The sequence below is a fragment of the Ursus americanus genome, chromosome 19 (assembly GCF_024610735.1).
Source record: "Ursus americanus isolate L20-20 chromosome 19, mUrsAme1.1.p, whole genome shotgun sequence".
Lineage (NCBI taxonomy): Eukaryota > Metazoa > Chordata > Mammalia > Carnivora > Ursidae > Ursus > Ursus americanus.
This window is the reverse complement of record NC_142145.1, coordinates 35479496-35497174: the sequence shown is the minus strand read 5'-3', so window position 1 is coordinate 35497174 and position 17679 is coordinate 35479496. Positions and strand designations below refer to the sequence as shown.

The window sequence follows — 17679 nt, the reverse complement described above, 5'->3', positions numbered from 1 at the left end:
TCAGAAAGAAATTGAGACCTTTATGAGAGGGCCTGCTCATTCCTTTCTAGGTGTTTTTGGCTTTATTGCTAATTCAGAAAAAGGTTGAAGTATGTGTCCTTGTTTTTCCACAATCATCTGCATAACTGTATTAGTAAAAGCTAAACACTAAAAAATTTTTTAAAAATAGAGCTGAGGGGCGCCTGGGTAGCACGGTCGTTAAGTGTCTGACTTCAGCTCAGGGCGTGATCCCGGTGTTCTGGGATCGAGCCCCACATCAGGCTCCTCTGCTGGGAGCCTGCCTCTTCCTCTCCCACTCTCCGTGTTTGTATCAAATAAATAAATAAAATCTTTAAAAAAAATAATAACAAAAATAAAAATAGAGCTGAACATTATTCCTGTTTTGCATGTAAAAGTCAATATATGGAGCATTCTTAATTGTAAATCACTCAGATACCCTAGGTTTCATTTTTATAATTTTCTATTGTTCCTAGCAATATTTTATCTCAAGTGGCATTTCATTTGCTCTGGTGAAGACTTATTTCTAGGTCTTAAAATTTAGAGCAGAATACAACATATTAACAGTTTAGCTATGTTAAATCTTCTCTGGAACACAGATATACTAAAATGATAGGCTAGGGTTGTAGTCAACCTGTCTTTTAAAAGTTCCTTAAATAAGTAATTTAGATACTTTAAACTATAATCTGTTTCCAAGCTCTCTCTGCTGTTTAAAAATTTAAACTTAAACTTCTATTAGGGCCTGGCAAACTTTGAAAGTCCAAGGTTATTAACAAGTTGGTCTTGTAGTTACATGAAGTGAAATTATACTAATAGTGCCAGCATCAGAGAGGGATGGCAAGAGTCATCCTTCTGAACTTCTTTAGCCTTTGAGCCACAGGCTGAGGGAGCTGGGCCTTCCCTTTGTGTCCAGGGCATCTAATACAATACTTTGGTCATGGCACTTTACCTTTCTCGCTAACTTCTCACTGGAGTTATCTGCTCTTGTTTGCTTATCACCCATAGTGACCTCTTTATAGTTCTTAGGACATAGCATTTTCTTGCCAGTTTGGGGCCTTTGCATGGTTTTGCAGACTGCCCTCCACTCCAACCCCACCACATTATGAAGGGCCACTCTTTTATCAAAGTGCTGGTGGCCCTATCATTTCCTGATTCTGATTGTGTCCCCAACTGCTTGTGAGCTCTTTGCCAGCCTGCATGATTCTCATTTGCTGTGGCCCAGCACATAGCACAAGCACGGCAAATATCCCTAAGCCCCTACATTTACATTTGAATTCATTAGCCCACTTGTTACAGACCAGGTTTAGAACACAGGTCCTTTAAGCTACCTGACTGGGAAATGGATAAGAAGTAGTAAAAGCAGGAACTTCTAGGTGGGAAGTTGTTCACATTAACTCAGTCGCAAATGAAAAATACTATGGATTCTTGACTTTCTCTTCTGTTTGGCAGAAGGGTCTTTGGTCATCTTTAAAGAGAATATTAATGCTGTGGACATAAAACTCAGAAGAAAACCTAGAACTAAGTCTTCATAACCTTGGATTAAGCAATGGTTTCTTAGCTATGACACCAAAATCAAAAGCAACAAAAGAAAAAATAGATAAATTGGACTTCAAAATTAAAAACGTGTGTTTAAAATGAGGACAGCATCAAGAAAATGAAGAGATAACCCACTGAATGGGAGAAAATGTTGGCAAATCATGTATCTCTTAAGAGGCCTATATCCAGAATTATAAAAAACTTTAAATTCAATAATAAAAAGACAAAACACGGACAAAGATTCTGTGCAGACACTTCCCTGAAGAAACAAATGGCCAACAAGCACATGAAAAGATGCACAACATCTTACATCTAACATTAGTCATTAGTGAAATGCAAATCAAAACAGTGAGCTACCACTTCATACCCCCTAGGATGGTTAAAATCACAAAGAGTAACAAGTGTTGATGAAAATGTGGTGAAATTGGCACTCACACATTGCTTCTGGGATTGTAAAATTTGTGCAACCATGTTGTAAGAATTTGGCACTTCCTCAAGAAGATGAGCATAAATTACCATATGACACACAATACCACACCTAGTTACATACCCAACAGAACTGAAAACAAAATCTTGTATATACATATTCATAGCAACATTATTTGTAATGGCCAAAAAGTGGAAACAACCCAAATGTCAACCTAACTACAAATGGATACATAAAATGTGATATATCCATACAGTGGAATATCATTCAGCCATAAGAGTGAATTACTGAAACATGCTAGAACATGGATGAACCTTGAAAATATGTTGAAAGAAAGTAGACACAAAAGTCCACATAATGTATGATTCAATTTATAAGGAATGCTCAGAATAGGAAAATACATAGATTAGTGGCTGCCTGAGGCTGGGGGGGGAACAAGGAATAACTGCTAATGAGTATGGAGTTTCTTTAGGATGATGAAAATGTTCTGGAATTAGCAACGGCCACATAACTCTGAATACTAAAAACCACTAAAGTCTACAATTAAAAGGGTGAATTTTGTGGTATGTAAATTTTATCTCAGTAAAGCTGTTCTTAAAAAAATGAAAATGAAACATTTCCTAAACAGATTACAGTGTAGATACTTAGGATTAAATGAAAATGATAGTCTCGTAAAGAGAAGCAGCAAACGTGCTTTGTACAGCTCAGGCTTCGTACAGCTCTAACTCCTGGACGTCCGTCCCATTGCCATACGGCTTGTTCATACACTGATGTATCTACTGCAGTGCTTCCTAAAGACAGCTCCAGTTAGCTCTGGGCTGTTTGTCCAGTCATGGGATAAGGAGCCTAGAACATGTGACCAGAGAGCACCACTGACCCTGGGGACTGCAGCAACCCCATGCTAAAGGCTGCCATTATGAGGATGAAAAAGAGGCCCTCACCATCCAGAGAGGGATGGGCTGGGCAGAATGCTGAGGAAGAAAACCTAATCAAGACAGGGTGGGAAAGGGGCGAGAGCATAGACCTAATGATGGCCTCATCTGCATCACAAAGAACTTTGGGGTCACATAGTTGATGACAATCTGTAGGCCATTGTTCTCTCCCTCAGCACAGCCCCTTGGACCTTAACTGCAGAAAGCACAATGGTGAATTTTAATGTGACCACTACTCAGATTTTAGAACTCTGAGTAATATTCGTAGGTGGCTCACCCCTGAGAGGGACAGAAGGACAGTCCCAGTGAATTAACTGGGACTTCAAATGCAATTACACACTTGAGGCGCCACTCTACTTCAAAGCTGAGTTCTCTCATTTTCTCACCGGTGCCTCTCTTGCTTCTCTCTCCAGAAGAGCCAGCCTTCCTCCTACCCAACAGGCCAGTCTGCCCATCTAGCCTGGATGCCACCCCTGCTCTGACTCCAGTCATTGGAATAGTTCTGCCTTTTCCTTCATCTTCAGCTTCTTCCTCTTCTGGATCCTTCCCCTCCACACTTTTTCTTCTTTCAGTAAACCATTTATTGATGTGTAACACCCACAGAGAAATGCTCAAAGCTTGGACCACAAGCCCGGGTTGGATGCCTCAACTGGACTTGTAAGGCACCCTTCCTGCCTGCACAGTCTTCTCACACAGAGGTCTGGTGAGACTTGTGCCTGTGTGCCTCCCAGTCCGAACTCTGGGGGTGCTGCAACCCCAGGGTATAATTCAGGTAGAAAGTGTTCAACACGCTTCTCTCTATCCTGGGACTAAATTTACAATTAAATATAAACAGGAATTTTTATAAATAAAAATAAATTTGTAAAATAATACTAGTTATTTGAAAAGAAAATACCAATTTTTCTTTTAAAAGCCATTATGGAGACAATTTTTCCAGAGGCTACTAGCTTTAATTAAGTGCAATTTTTCTTTTATTTCTTTGAAGATTTATTTGAGAGAGAGAATGCGAGCAGAGATGGGGCAGAGGCAGAGGGAGAGAGAGAATCATCAAGTAGGCTTCCCACTGAGTGCGGAGCCCAGCCTGAGACTCAATCCCAGGACCCTAAGATCATGACCTGAGCCAAAATCAAGAGTTGGCTGCTTAACCAATTGAGCCACCTAGGTGCCCCACATAATTTTTATTTTCTATTTGGATGATTAAATTGTTCTGTCTTGGCCAGTGAGAGCCCCCTTTAAGCTGGCTTTATTCTTGTAACCCTATGAGAACTTTGAAAGCATTCTCCTTGCTTTCTTGCAAAAAAAGTTCCAGGACCATCGTCATTCTCTCAGGCCTAAGACATGGAAGTATCCACTCTCCAAGAAACCCTGCTAGTTTCGAACAGAAAGTAGTGATGCCAGAAACAGGATGTTGTGGATACTTTTACCGAAGGATAGTAATGGTGCTGCTACCAGACTCCTAGAAAGTGAGAGCTCGAAAAGATGAATTCTTAAAAATCCTGAGTTCTCATATTTAAAATTTACCTCTCACATTACCAAATGCCTACTTGAATGTTTTAACCCTTCAACCAAATGACAGTATCCTTTATAATGTGATGAGCCATACAATTATTCCTTTAATTATTCTTAATTCTGATAAAAAAATGACTTGTTTGGGAGGTAGTACAGCCTACTGGTTAAGACTGTAGCCTTTGTGGTAGTCTATGACATTTAATTAACTGTGTAATCTTTGGCATTCTTAATTTCCAAGAGTCTGTTTCTTTCCATGTAAAGTAAGAATAATAACAGTACTTACCTGATAAGGATGCTGTGAGGACTCAATGAGGTGGTACGTTAAAAACACCCAGAAGAGTAGATGGCATATTGAAAGTGCTCAAGCAATTTGTCCTACTATCATAATTGATCTAAAAAAAAATCTATAAAATTATGAATATCAACACCAGTAAAAAACAAAAACAAACACAAACAAAAAAAAACAACACTAGAAGAATAAGATCTAGCATTCCCCTGGGTGGTTGTCCTTTGAAAGCATTTGTAAAAAAACTGTTGTGATTATACTGACAAAGACTCTCTTCTTGACCAAACTTTACTGAGCCCTATTTTTGACTAGGTGTCATCCTTGGGCTCTGTCTTCTACCTGCCTAACCCAGATTTAGCAAGAATCCTGCTAGGTCAGTTGAGGGAGAATTCCCCCACCCTTGACATCTGATCATCTGGCCTGCCTTCAGCAAGAATCCCCTCACCTTTGATGTCTCCTCTTAGTAATCTCCCACCCCATTGTTCCCCTCACTCTGTTCCTTGGCTATAAATCCCGAGCTGTCTGACATCTTCAGAGTTGAGCCCCATCTCTCTCCCCTATTGCGATAGTCTTGATACATATCACAAAAGTCCTGAATAAAAAGTCTTTCTTACCCTTTTGACAAGTGTTACAATAATTTTTTTCTTTAACAGTATCAAAACTTGTCTTAATATATCTTCAGTCTAATTGTTTAAGTTCATATTCAATTCAAGGCGGTTTGGTGTTCTAACAATTGACAGCTTTGGCAACTGATTCCTTGAGGTAGCATTTGAGTACTGGAGATTAAGGGAAACCTGTCCTATGAATTCACTTCATGAAATGCAGAAAATCCAAGTGGTTCGGTCTCCAAAGTTATGCACAAGGGGTCATTCCAGCTTCAGTTATGTCTTCTTGCAGTGGCTCAATCCATAGTGGTAAGTGCAAAATTTTTATACCCAAGTTCCTCTGGAATAATTCCAAATCACCTTTTACTTTTCTCAAAGACAGAAACTGTAGCAACACTTTTGGAATTAACATATTCTTTCATAAATTCGGCATCCCAAAATGTTAGTTTTAAATCTTGGGTACAATTATCAATTGTCATTAAAGTTAACAGACAAAAGAGAACGCAGTGGTACAAGTGTTTAAAGTATACAGTTTTTTAAATATTCATTTCAATCTTGTTAAGCCCTTTTGTATTGATATGAAATATTTTAAATTTATCTTTTCAGACCAATTAGCTTTTTAGAGAACATTTTTTTACTAACTTTAGTATACAATTACACACACACACAGGTCAAATGTACATATAATTTACAGTATTTAAAAAATGTCTTTAAATCCTCAACTTTTAGAAATATAAAATCTTTAGACCTATCATTAAATCATACTGGTTTCAGATTAGTTATTTCATCGTTTTATTCTGAACTTAGGAAAAGATCACACACAACTCATGTAAAGATTAGATAGTGGTGTTAAGTATCTATGTTTTGGGTTTTTGTTTCAATATCGTAGAATTACATTTACAGGGATAGATCTAAATTCTCCCTGTTAGTATTAACTAACTATAGTACCAGCTACTTTTTTCATATACCCTCAGGAAAACACCAACTGAGATATCTGGTATTTAAATATAATTGTATATGACTAACAAGAAGAGATAAATAGAAGTTTTTTTAGGTTAGGTCTAAAATTGTCTTTTAATTTCTAAATTTTGTGGCCAAAAGCAGGCTTATTTTTTTACTAGTGACAGTTTTTATCTTTTTAAAATTCAGTTTTATGTTGCATTCCCAAGTCAACACAAGCAAAGTTTCCGAATTTTAAATATGTGTTTAAACTTCTGCCTTTGGGCTGATCAAATACCTGACTTTTGGACAATTGGAATATAAAGGAGTAGTTGGGTAGCAGTATGGCTACCTTCAAGCTTCTGTTTAAAACTCTCACTTGGACTTCTGGATTTTGCAGGGAGCATACTCCTCTGCTAAGATTCTGGTAAGCGCTGTGTTGTTTCCTCACGTCCAGTCAATAAGAACTTCACTATTCCCACGAGCTTCCAGGGTACCTCTAAAATGCACTCTCTTGTCTAGGATAAAAGTCCTCATTAGAGAGAATGTTTAAAATATTGCAGGCATACCAATTCTAAAAAATTTATAAACTTTCTAATCAGTCAATATATGTGAACCAAATATGTTAATATTCTAAGCATTTCCTTGAAAACTATAGTACTTAAATTCATGAGAGAAACACTCAGACCAGCCAGCCTTAGTTTTACCTGGGGGAATTCAATAACCTCAATTAATACGTGAGCCTTCGGGCTCACATAGGCAGTATTAACTTCAATAAAAGCAGGAGAATACATTCCACCTAGACAGTCCTTGGGTTAAACTGTAAACAGAACCCTCACTCAAGTCTTTATAATAAGGTCCAAGTCTGAGAGACACAGTCAAAGCCGGGTAAGAGATGCTCCCTCAAGGAGAATTCAAATATTTTACTTTAGCTAGTACACAGTTCTGGCTGTTGCTTCAGCTACTTTACAGTCAGAAATGGCATTCCTCAAATTATGTGGTCAGACAAACTTAGATGTTGTGTCCAACCGAAAGTAAAGCTAGTCGTTTTAGCAGTGAGAACAAGTGGCATGGTCCTTGGTCTACAGTTAAGACAGTCAGTCTGTCCCACTGTCCCTTTGTCAAATACAGTCAATCCCAGTCATGGCAACAAGTATAATGAAAGAAGTTAGACTGCCCATCATGTTTCATTTTCATGTGCAAGGGGGTCTTTATTTTACTGGTTCATACTATAACAATTATTACAATTGATTTTAGATATGGAGCCATGTTCTAGCCATCATAGCATTTCATACTACATGAACAGAATAAAAAACTATCACCTTTTTATCTACAGAGCAGAGAAAAATAAGTACGCAGCTGTGGCTTGGGGGTGGGAGTTAAGAACAAAGGGAACAATTTTAAAGACTGCTTTTTTTTTTTTTTTTAAGATTTTATTTATTTATTCGACAGAGATAGAGACAGCCAGCGAGAGAGGGAACACAAGCAGGGGGAGTGGGAGAGGAAGAAGCAGGCTTATAGCAGAAGAGCCTGATGTAGGGCTCAATCCCATAATGCCGGGATCACGCCCTGAGCCGAAGGCAGACGCTTAACCGCTGTGCCACCCAGGCGCCCCATTAAAGACAGCTTCTGTTATTTAACCCAAACAGCACATGATTGAAATCAGGCAACTACATTGTTCTTTAAAACCTTACCCTTCTATCCAAAAGAACTACTCTAAACTTAGCCATGTTATTCAACATGAGTAAGATTAATGCCTTCAGATTTCCATTGAGCTAAAAGTATGTTGATATATACTATTCCATTAATTTTTCATTTAATTCATCAGTATTGTTGAGACACAGGTAAAGAACATATTTTTTAAAATCTTTTCATTATTTTTTCGACCCATGGTCAGTTGATCAACCTTAAGAGATGAGTTCAAATGCCTTTCATCTTTTTGGTAACATTTTTTCATACCATTGTGTAGAACTTATGATATTACAGTCAGTGTCTCTCTCTCCCACATTAGATTCTGAGTTCTACAGGGCAAAGCTGTATCCTCATGTTTCAATTCTCTCAGCTTCTGGTATGTATTAAACAATGCATATTAAACAACGCATTCATTCAAAAACCACAGAAACTGTATTTGCTTTATTAAATGGAAAAGGGGTATTTATTTGGCTATATTAATTGGGCTTCTGACAATTTAGGTCCATAAAATCTTGATAAGCTGAGGAAGAGTTCTGGACTAGGTATTCTTGGGAAACTACAAACTCTGAGAACTTATTCCTCTTACTGGTTACTACAGTTCAAGTTCAGAATGGTGGCACCATTCTTGAAACCGAAGAAACATCCAACTTTTCCCCTAGACAGATATCAAAGAAATGTATTTCAATTCCTGTTTCAACCCTAGTCAACAGGTGATGGCTGCACGAAGCTTTGATTTTGATGAGGCTTCACAGAGACATATGCCATAAGCCAGAGACAGAGAAACCAATGGGATAAAGGGCATGTATGACATATATGTGTCGTTCTTGCTCTAAAAAAAAGGTGGCATGATTCAAACAAAATGAAAACTTGCAGAGTTCTTCGATAAACTATTCAAGGATCGGAAGCACCTGATGATACAATTTTGAGTTTATAACTAAAGTTTGTTAGTTCTTATTGACTACCTTAGCTGGTATATCTTTCTAGAGAGTAAGACTACTTATTTTTTTAATCTGCTGATCTCTGGGAACAATTATTGAAATCAGGTTTCAGTTTTATCCTTTAGGAAACAAAAGTACATTGTGCAGAAGCATTCTTAGAGAAAATACAAATTACCATTTCATTAAGTAGCATACAACGAAACAAGTCTATACATTCTTAACGCTGCAGTTTAATAACAAATGAGGTTTCTAATGAAGAGTTTTAAAGTGCCTACAGGATGCTATCATATCCATATGATGCAACAGAATGCTATCATATCCATATGATGCACTGACTAATGTAACAAAAACAGAAACCAAATCAAAGTTGAAAGTAAACATGAAACAGGAATATTTTAACCAAATGATGCTTATGCTGGCACTAATTTTATATAATAAAAGTAACTACTTAGAATTTGTAAAATGACAGCAAACAAGCACTTAGTAAATCTCCTCATTGTATCTAATCTCATTAGAGTATTCAAAGGTAATTATTAAGCTGCCAGAAATACATCTAGTGGATATTTTATTTCATATATTACTACGACTAAGTAACATCTGAAAATAACATTGTATACTTATTGCCCTGGATTATTTTAAAGATTTTATTTAAGAGAGAGAGAGCGCGCATGCACACAAGCAGGGGAAGGAGCAGAGGAGAGGGAGAGAAAGAATCTGGAGCAGACTCTGTGCTGAGGATGGAGACTGATCCAGGGCTCGATCCCACGACCCTGAGATCATGACCTGAGCCAAAATCAAGAGTCAGACGCTTAACTGACTGAGCCCTGCCCTGGGTTATTTTATACTTTTTAAAGGTTTATTATTTATTGGACAGAAAGAGAGCACAAGTAGGGGGAGCAGCAGGTAGAGGGAGAGGGAGAAGCGGGCTCCCCGCTGAGCAGGGAGCCCGACGTGGGGCTCAATTCCAGGACCCTGGGATAATGACCTGAGCTGAAGGCAGACGCTTAACCAACTGAGGAACCCAGACGCCCCGCCCTGGGTTATTTTAATTAGCAGCTGTTTCACTGTATAACTATGAGGATTTTTAGACTCATTTAAATAATATAGAACTTCTAAAAAATTCACACCAAAAACACTTTTTGTTTAAAAAGATAGGTTTGGGACATCTGGGTGGCTCAGTTGGGTGTGTTCTTCAGCTCAGGTCCTGATCAGGATCAAGCCCCCAGTCTGGCTCTCTGCTCAGCGGGTAGTCTGATTCTCCCTCCCCCTCCTCCCCCTGTTTATGCTCTGTTTCTCTCTTTCTTTCTCTCTCTCTCTCTCTCAAATAAATAAAATCTTAAAAAAAAAAGACGGGTTTTCTGTTTAAATATTATTTTCAAGTCACATGCTTTGAAAGAGATATTAGCCTTAAAAAAAAACAACAAAAAAGTCTATGCCATAAGAAAAAATTACACTTTTTCAGTCAATAAGCTCAATCATTAGCAGTTAGCTTTTTATTGGTTCCTGGTGGGAAATATTACACGCAACTGGAAAAAAGAGCTTTATGCGACTGATGTAAAATTTCACCACAACCGTAACTATTCTGTCCATCAATGGATATAAAAGCAAGAAACCAAGGATAAAGGAACTAGATCTTTCTTCATCACGCTAGCCAAGACATGGAGACTAGTCCAAACAGGGAGAGTGTTAAGCCCTAATAATGCCATTTGCCTCAGGATAGAATATTTAGTGCTACCAGCTAGCTAGGAAAAGGAACTGAACATGAAGCTCACCCAAGATCCTACATAGCTCAAATACCAGCTCAAAAAGAAGAATGAAAACAGTTTAATTTCCCTCCATTAAGCACACTCCAGCTGCAGTATATAACCAAGGCATCACTTCCCACCTTAGGGCAGTTATATAACTGGATTCCGCAAAGAGATTTTAAGAAGAGTTCAAACAGCATCACTAGTGCTCTATTAACTTGGCCCATAAAAATACAAGACTTTATAATTTAAATATCAAGAGCTGGAAAAAGGAGACAATAAATACTACTATTAATGCATGATTTAAAACCTCTTAAAATCTCTCATCTGATGTGTATTTCCACAAGTAAAATGAAACTTTTTCCTGAACAAAGAAATACGGCTTTAAAAAGATGATAAACTTAACCAAACAATACCAGTACAACTTAATTTTTCTAGAATATCCGAATTAGCTAATGGCTCTAAATAACAATTTCACTTAAATTCAAAATTTCAGTTTTGTACCTTTTCCATGGTGCATGGAATTCAAATGTGAAATGTATAATTCTAAAACTCATTTCACATTCCACTTTAAGTCAATAATTATTAAGATAATTATTATCTTTACCACAAAGGCACTAAAAATAGTTTCCATTTTTGATATCATTGAATAGTTGGAAATAAAATCACAGGGATTTCAGCAACAAAAATGGCTAAACCTGTGGTGGTTTAACTACACCATGGGCTAGTGAGTCTTTTATATCGGGTAGATGATGGCCAGACCCCAGACTGCATTTCAGTTTCTCCTTCACTCTACCCACCTCTGAAGAATTGCAAGACATGCGCTGGACAGAGAAATGAAATAAGGAAATATGGAAGAATTTGCCAGGGTGGAGAGTGGGGTTCATTAAGACTTGGAAGAAGACAGATGAAAAGCATTTCTTGGCTTGTCAAGAAAGCACAGTATTTTTAACAGTTGCTTTTGTTGGAGCAAATCCTCACTCCCTCTAACGGCTTCTCATACAGGAGAAGAAATCTCTTTGAGGTAAAGTGTTGGATGCCTGGACCTGTGATGCACAAAGCAAATCTGGAACCTGAGTGTGGGTCGGAATTACCTAGAGGGCTTGTTAAAAAGATATATCACTGGTTCCCATCCTGATTTTTCTGATTCAATAGACCTGGAGCCCCAGAATTTACACTGCTAACAAGTTCTCAGCTAAGGCTAATACTGCTGGCCTATGGAACCCCTAACTTAGAAAAAATATGCTAGTTTCAAAATGAAAGTAAGCTTTGGGCAATTCTAAAAGTTGTCACTGTATTTCATTCCCACTAGATTGAGAGAAGACATGCAGTTGAATAATCTCTGTATATCTCAAAAGGTTTGACATTTACTGTCTAGAATACCCTTATCAATAGTTCATTCTAACTCTACTTTGTGTGAATGTAAGTACTGCTCTGAAAAAAACAAATGGAAATCAAAGCAGAAACTTGCACAGATGTTGGTACACCCATGTTCACTGCAGTATTATTCACAACAAAATGTGGAAGCAATCCAAGTATCCATCAACAGACAAATGGATAAACAAAATGTGGCATATCCATACAATGGGATACTATTCAGTCCTAAAAAGGACACATGCTACAACATGGATGAACCTAGAAGCCACCATGCTAAGTGAAAGAAGCCAGTCACAAAAGGACAAATATTTCTAATCCCACTTATATGAGGTACCTAGAGAAGTCAAATTCACAGAGACAGAAAGCAGAATGGCAGTTGCAAGGGGCTGGGGAATAGGCAGTTATTGTTTAATGGGTAGCGTTTCCATTGGGGAAGATGAAAAAATCTGAAGATTCATGCTGGTGATGATTGCACACCAATGCTAATCATCAATGTACTTAATGCCAGAGTACACTTAAAAATGGTAATTTTTTTGTTACATGTGTTTTGTTGTTGTTGTTATTGTTGTTGTTGTTGTTGTTACATGTATTTTACCTCAGTAAAAGCAAAAACAAACCCGGGTGTAACATCCTTTGACAAGCCCCCTCCAGCAGTGCTGGTTTTTAACTTGCATACTTGCACAATATTATAATTTCACTATAACTTGATATGTGATCCAAAATATGAATTTGGTAATCATGGAGCTGCTTACAGAATGTATCAGTGTAACGGGCATCATCAGTGTAGTGGTTAAGAAGCCCAGGCTCAGGGCCGAACTTGGAACTGGATCTGAAGCCCAGCTTCACCATGTGACCTGTTCAGGGTCACAAAGAATTTACACTGTGTCCTAGTTTCCTCATCTGTAGAAGTGGATAATCAGAGTATCTATTACAAAGGATATATGAAGTGCTTAGAACAGTTTCTCGTGCACAGGTAAGCAACATATGTGTGTGAACTACCATTATTGTACAGTACAGACTATAATTTGCTTTGTAGGGCACCGTTTCTCAAAGTGCAGTCTTTTCTCAAAGCGCATCAAAATCATCTGGGTACCTTGCTTAAAATGCAGACTTCTAGATCCCAAATCTTCTGAAACAGCATCTTTGGATATAGGTTCCACTATGTAAAACCTGCTACTGCAAAGGGGAAAACTGGAGTGGGAATGAATGGTTAACACCTAGATTCAGATAAAGTGACCACAGGACTTCCAGGAACAGAGGAGACCCAGGAGCAGTGGTCAGAGGACGACATTTCCTCGACTTTCTAGACGATAAGAATCACAGAAAATTCTGATTTAGTAGGTAGGTGCCCTTTCTGAAAATGTCCCAAGTGAGTCTTATCAAAGAAGTTTGACAAACACTGCGCTAGAGATTCCCACAGATTTTTAGTATTCCCCAATTCTGCTTTAAATTCAAGATGTGGTGAGGGCCTGTGCTCCAGAAGCGCGAAGTACCAAATGAATCTGTCCACTCAAAAGCACTTCGGCATTACTGTGCAGGTCACAAAAGAAGAGGTGATCCTGTTCTCTCCCCATAAGGAACTTGCTGAAGAATGAGCTGTAAAACCCATACTTTATTATCTCATTACCTGGAATTACAAATTGTGAAGCACATCATGGACTTCGAAGTTGGTCTAGAGTTGTGGTTGTCAAAAATGTGGTCCCTCAACTCAGTGGCCATCAGCATCAGATTGTTAAAAATCTAAACTATCAGGCCTTACCCCAGAAGCTCTGGGAGCGGGGCCCAGTGATCTGTAGTTTAATCGCCCTACAGGTGATTCTGACGTTCGCTTAAGTTTGGGAACCACTGGCCGAGCCAAAGGAATCTCCTCCAAGTTTCTGCACCATAAAGTCACTGAATACTTCAGTACTCTGCTTCCTTCCCAGTCCATTAATCTCTCCCCTCCCACCGCACATTCAATTAATCAGATTCACTGAAATCATCTACACATTTCAAAAACAACATAAAACTTTATTAAGAACATCTTATATTGTCATCAGATACAGCCAAAAAAAACGGGTAAATAAACAGGGAAACTTCATCTTCCCATGTGCTATTGCCACCTCAGAACAGACTTGTGTGCGGATGGCTGGAATTACAGACGGCAACAAATGCTCTGTATAAATAAATTCAGTAACACAACGCTCCCTTTCTATACAGAGAAGAACTGGGTTTACACTTTAAAAAGCTTTGATATAGTGCAACAACTATGAAACAAGACTACATCTTTAGGAGCTATTTCTTAATAGAATACAAAGCAGTTTTGTAGCTTTACGTTATTTCATATAATACAAATTTTCAGAATGGAAAATTCAGAAAGGGCATTCTAACTTTCCCAACTAATTTGTACTTTTGAGTTTTTTCTTTCTAAAGGTTTCTCAGAGCCGGTTCACAGTAACTATACTTTAATAGACGATCTGCTCATCTACAGTGACAACTGACAACCTAGTTTTGTTCTTTTAATTTTGCAAATCGAGATAACCAGGTCATCCCACCTTTTGCTGATTCTGAAGAAATTCTTATAGAAAAACCCTGATTCAGAGTGCAAGTGAGAAGAGGTACCACAATAGCTGCATCTGGACTGGTTTTCCTAGAGGGGGAGTTTGGCTATTGAGCACAGCTGATTTTCTCAGACTCCCGGGTTCCCCCAGGTGGTTCTTTTACTTACTGTAGTGATGGAAGGAGCAGAGGGAACGCCAGGGGATCTGTTCAAATTGCCACTCCAGACAGCTCTCTGCACTGTTTGTGGAGAAAAGAGTGATGGTATCCATTCAAACCACAGCACCCCTACTGCAAGTGTGGTGACATGCTTTTCTCTTGAGGGGCCAGGCCAGACCGCACTCAAAGACGCATGATTTGCCTCATGTACATACACAGTGGAGAAAATGCTCATGATTTAGAGTTTGGTATTATAGTACCCCATCTTACCCCATTTCTTGAGAAAATCTAAGTCTACCTTTTAGAAAGGAAGACTATTTGCTGCTAAGGCTTACCATGTTAACTATCATAAGGCTGAAAAGATAACTTCTAAACCAGACCATATTATTTGTGTTTACAGTTAGTGAATTAATCAACAGCTAAAGGTTTGTGGAGGATTGGTCAAAGGGTGGGACTGGGGGTAGGATTCAGGTTGAGTACTATCATTTATCACAAATCGCATCAAGCTCTTTAAAAAAATAATGCATTTTTATCATAAATATTTAGAACAGATACTGGCATTAAAATCAGTATCTAAGTCAGAAGTCTGTCTTAAATGGTGAAAATATTTCAACAAACTTCTAATAATTCAAATCTTCCCAGGAGTACATAGTTTATAAATTAGCTTTAAATGGAAAAAAATATATTTTGAATGGGTAAATCACCACTTTAGCAGATCATAAATAAGATCAAGACGTTGAAAATAAATTAATATACACGTTTTTGCTTTCACTTTAACAAGAAAAACTAACTTAGATGGTATACTTTTATAACAGGTATAACTAGGTTTTTATAATTGTGCATTGGTTACCCCACCACCCCCATGCTGAATCTTCTTCTTACATATCCTACACCTAGGGACAGAGGTACACTAGACAGACAGACACCCCAATGTGTGAGTCTGGCTGCTGCACACCATTTCCTTAGAGTGATGTTACAAATGCTGGTCAGGATCTATTAGTAATTTGTCAACCACATTACAAATTAAGTACATTCATGGTTAAGTGGATTAGGTTCCCAGGTGAGCTTTCTGTGGTAGTGTTTACAGGGAACTTAACTTCTATTGTTTCTGTGAGAAAATCCGCCCAGAGTCCTAAAAGTTGACTAAAGACTTTGGACTATAAGCCATATATGGATGGGGACTACTAATATGTGTCTATGTTTTGGAGAGAGCTCAAACCGTTAAAAGCACTGTTTCCAGAGCTATTGGGTACTAAAAATAAATATCTGCCTTCTCCTTCACATATAAATTCATTTTAACTATAATTTCTAATATTGAGAACAAAAGAGTGAAGCCATTCAGACTAGTGAGACATAATTGGCTTGTGGGATTTAAAAGATGTTTTATTGACTATCTAGTTTGAATCTGCTTACAAGGCAAAGAAAAATGTCTAATATGTAATGAATGAAAATAATGTTTATCCTAAGTCATTATTGAGTACAAATCCACAGCTTAACAATGTGATTTAAAAAGAAAGCAGGAGAGCATGCAACTGCTCTAACACACAGGGTTAGAAATAAAAGGTAAAAGTACATTTGTTTTGGTAATTCTAAATATACAAATATAGCATTTGCCAGATCTACCCTGTAGTGTAGCACTGCTTAATTTCCAAATATACAGTCATTCAAAAACCTTAAGGAAACATTAAAAATGTTCCAGGCTACTTTACTGAACTTCAAGGAATATTGTGTTGAGATTTTAGAGCTAAAAATACTATTGTTTTTAAAGTTAAATGGCTAGGCGAATAATAAAAGTATCATTATTTTATGTTTCTTTTAATCCCCTAGATGGCTTTATGTTAAAGGGATCGATTATGTTAAAAGGAGACTGATTTGAAAATAGCAATCAGCTCCAGAATCAAAGTTGTCCTCTTGGTAGAAGGTCAAATTTTACATTTCTAAAGCATTTTCATATTAACCTACTCAAATAATTCTAAACAGTTTGATCAAGGGGGTCCCTATTTAACACTCCTTTTATTCTACACTGGCAGCTGGAATGGAACCCCTACAGTACTATTGTGGAAAAGTTCTCTAAGCTTGAATCTGACCCTTACTTTAGTATTAAATTACTGACCTCTAGGGAATAAGGAATCAAAGGCATTAAGAGGCACAGAACTGATATTTTGGTCAGGGAGAAGGGTGAAGATTAAGTTGGAACATTTAATCACTTCTACAATCAAGGCCTAACTATACCATAATAAAGTCTCTACCAACTCTTGATTAGTTCTCACCCTTTAGGAATTACATACTTTACAGTGATTAGATACTGAAGAAAATAAAGAAAAATATTTGAAAATACACGAAGAAATAGAAACATGGAATTTCTCACAAGGCCCTGGATCAAAAAAATTTACAAAAGGATCTTTTGAAAATAATCACTATTTGTGAGCTTATTAATACACAGAGATCATCACTTTGTTTAAACTAAGTCATGTTAACTTACCAATAAAATAGTAAACAAACCAACATTTTAAACAATTTTATAAATTACTTGTCACTTCTTTTGTTAGTCATCCTCTCAGCCATATACAAAAATAACGCTACAGGACTGTCCACCTAACCTGTCTCCACTTCTTGCAAAGTCCTGGGCCCTGGAAAGAGACTGGTCATCAATCTTCACTGTAGATGTCTCCTGCAAAGGGCAGGTGCATGTGGCTTCCAGTGACATTGGGCAATCGGGATAAGTCTGGCAGGCTCTGGATCCGGGACCTGAGTTCTTTGCGCACCAGGGAAACTCTGGCTAACTTGCGCTTGTATTCCTGTAACATCAAACCACTTTTATTAGCATTCTTGGAGTTGAGAGAACTATCTAGCTAATACTCTGCATAAAATCTGGTATTACACTCAGTTAATGCTGAATAAAAAAGGATGATTACAATGTTAGCATTAGGATCAAAGGAGGACTTCGGAAATATACTGCAAGGTAAACTCTATTATTATGAAAAACCACAATCTTTTTC

The 17679-nt window shown here is 37.7% G+C and overlaps 1 protein-coding gene across 2 annotated transcripts in view; it reads right to left on the bottom strand.

Moving 5' to 3' along the window:
* Positions 1 to 13972: 13972 nt before the first annotated feature.
* RPRD1A (regulation of nuclear pre-mRNA domain containing 1A) overlaps positions 13973 to 17679 on the bottom strand; it is a 72736-nt gene continuing 69029 nt past the window's right edge. The window contains exons 7-8 of one of the 2 annotated variants that reach the window (XM_045777837.2): positions 17281 to 17478; positions 13973 to 14761 (exon numbers count right to left, since the gene is read on the bottom strand). In XM_045777837.2, the coding sequence (XP_045633793.1) occupies positions 17329 to 17478 (150 nt within the window). In that variant the 3' untranslated portion in view covers positions 13973 to 14761; positions 17281 to 17328. Of the gene's footprint in view, positions 17479 to 17679 lie in introns of both variants that reach the window. The other variant, XM_045777836.2, reaches the window with a different exon arrangement.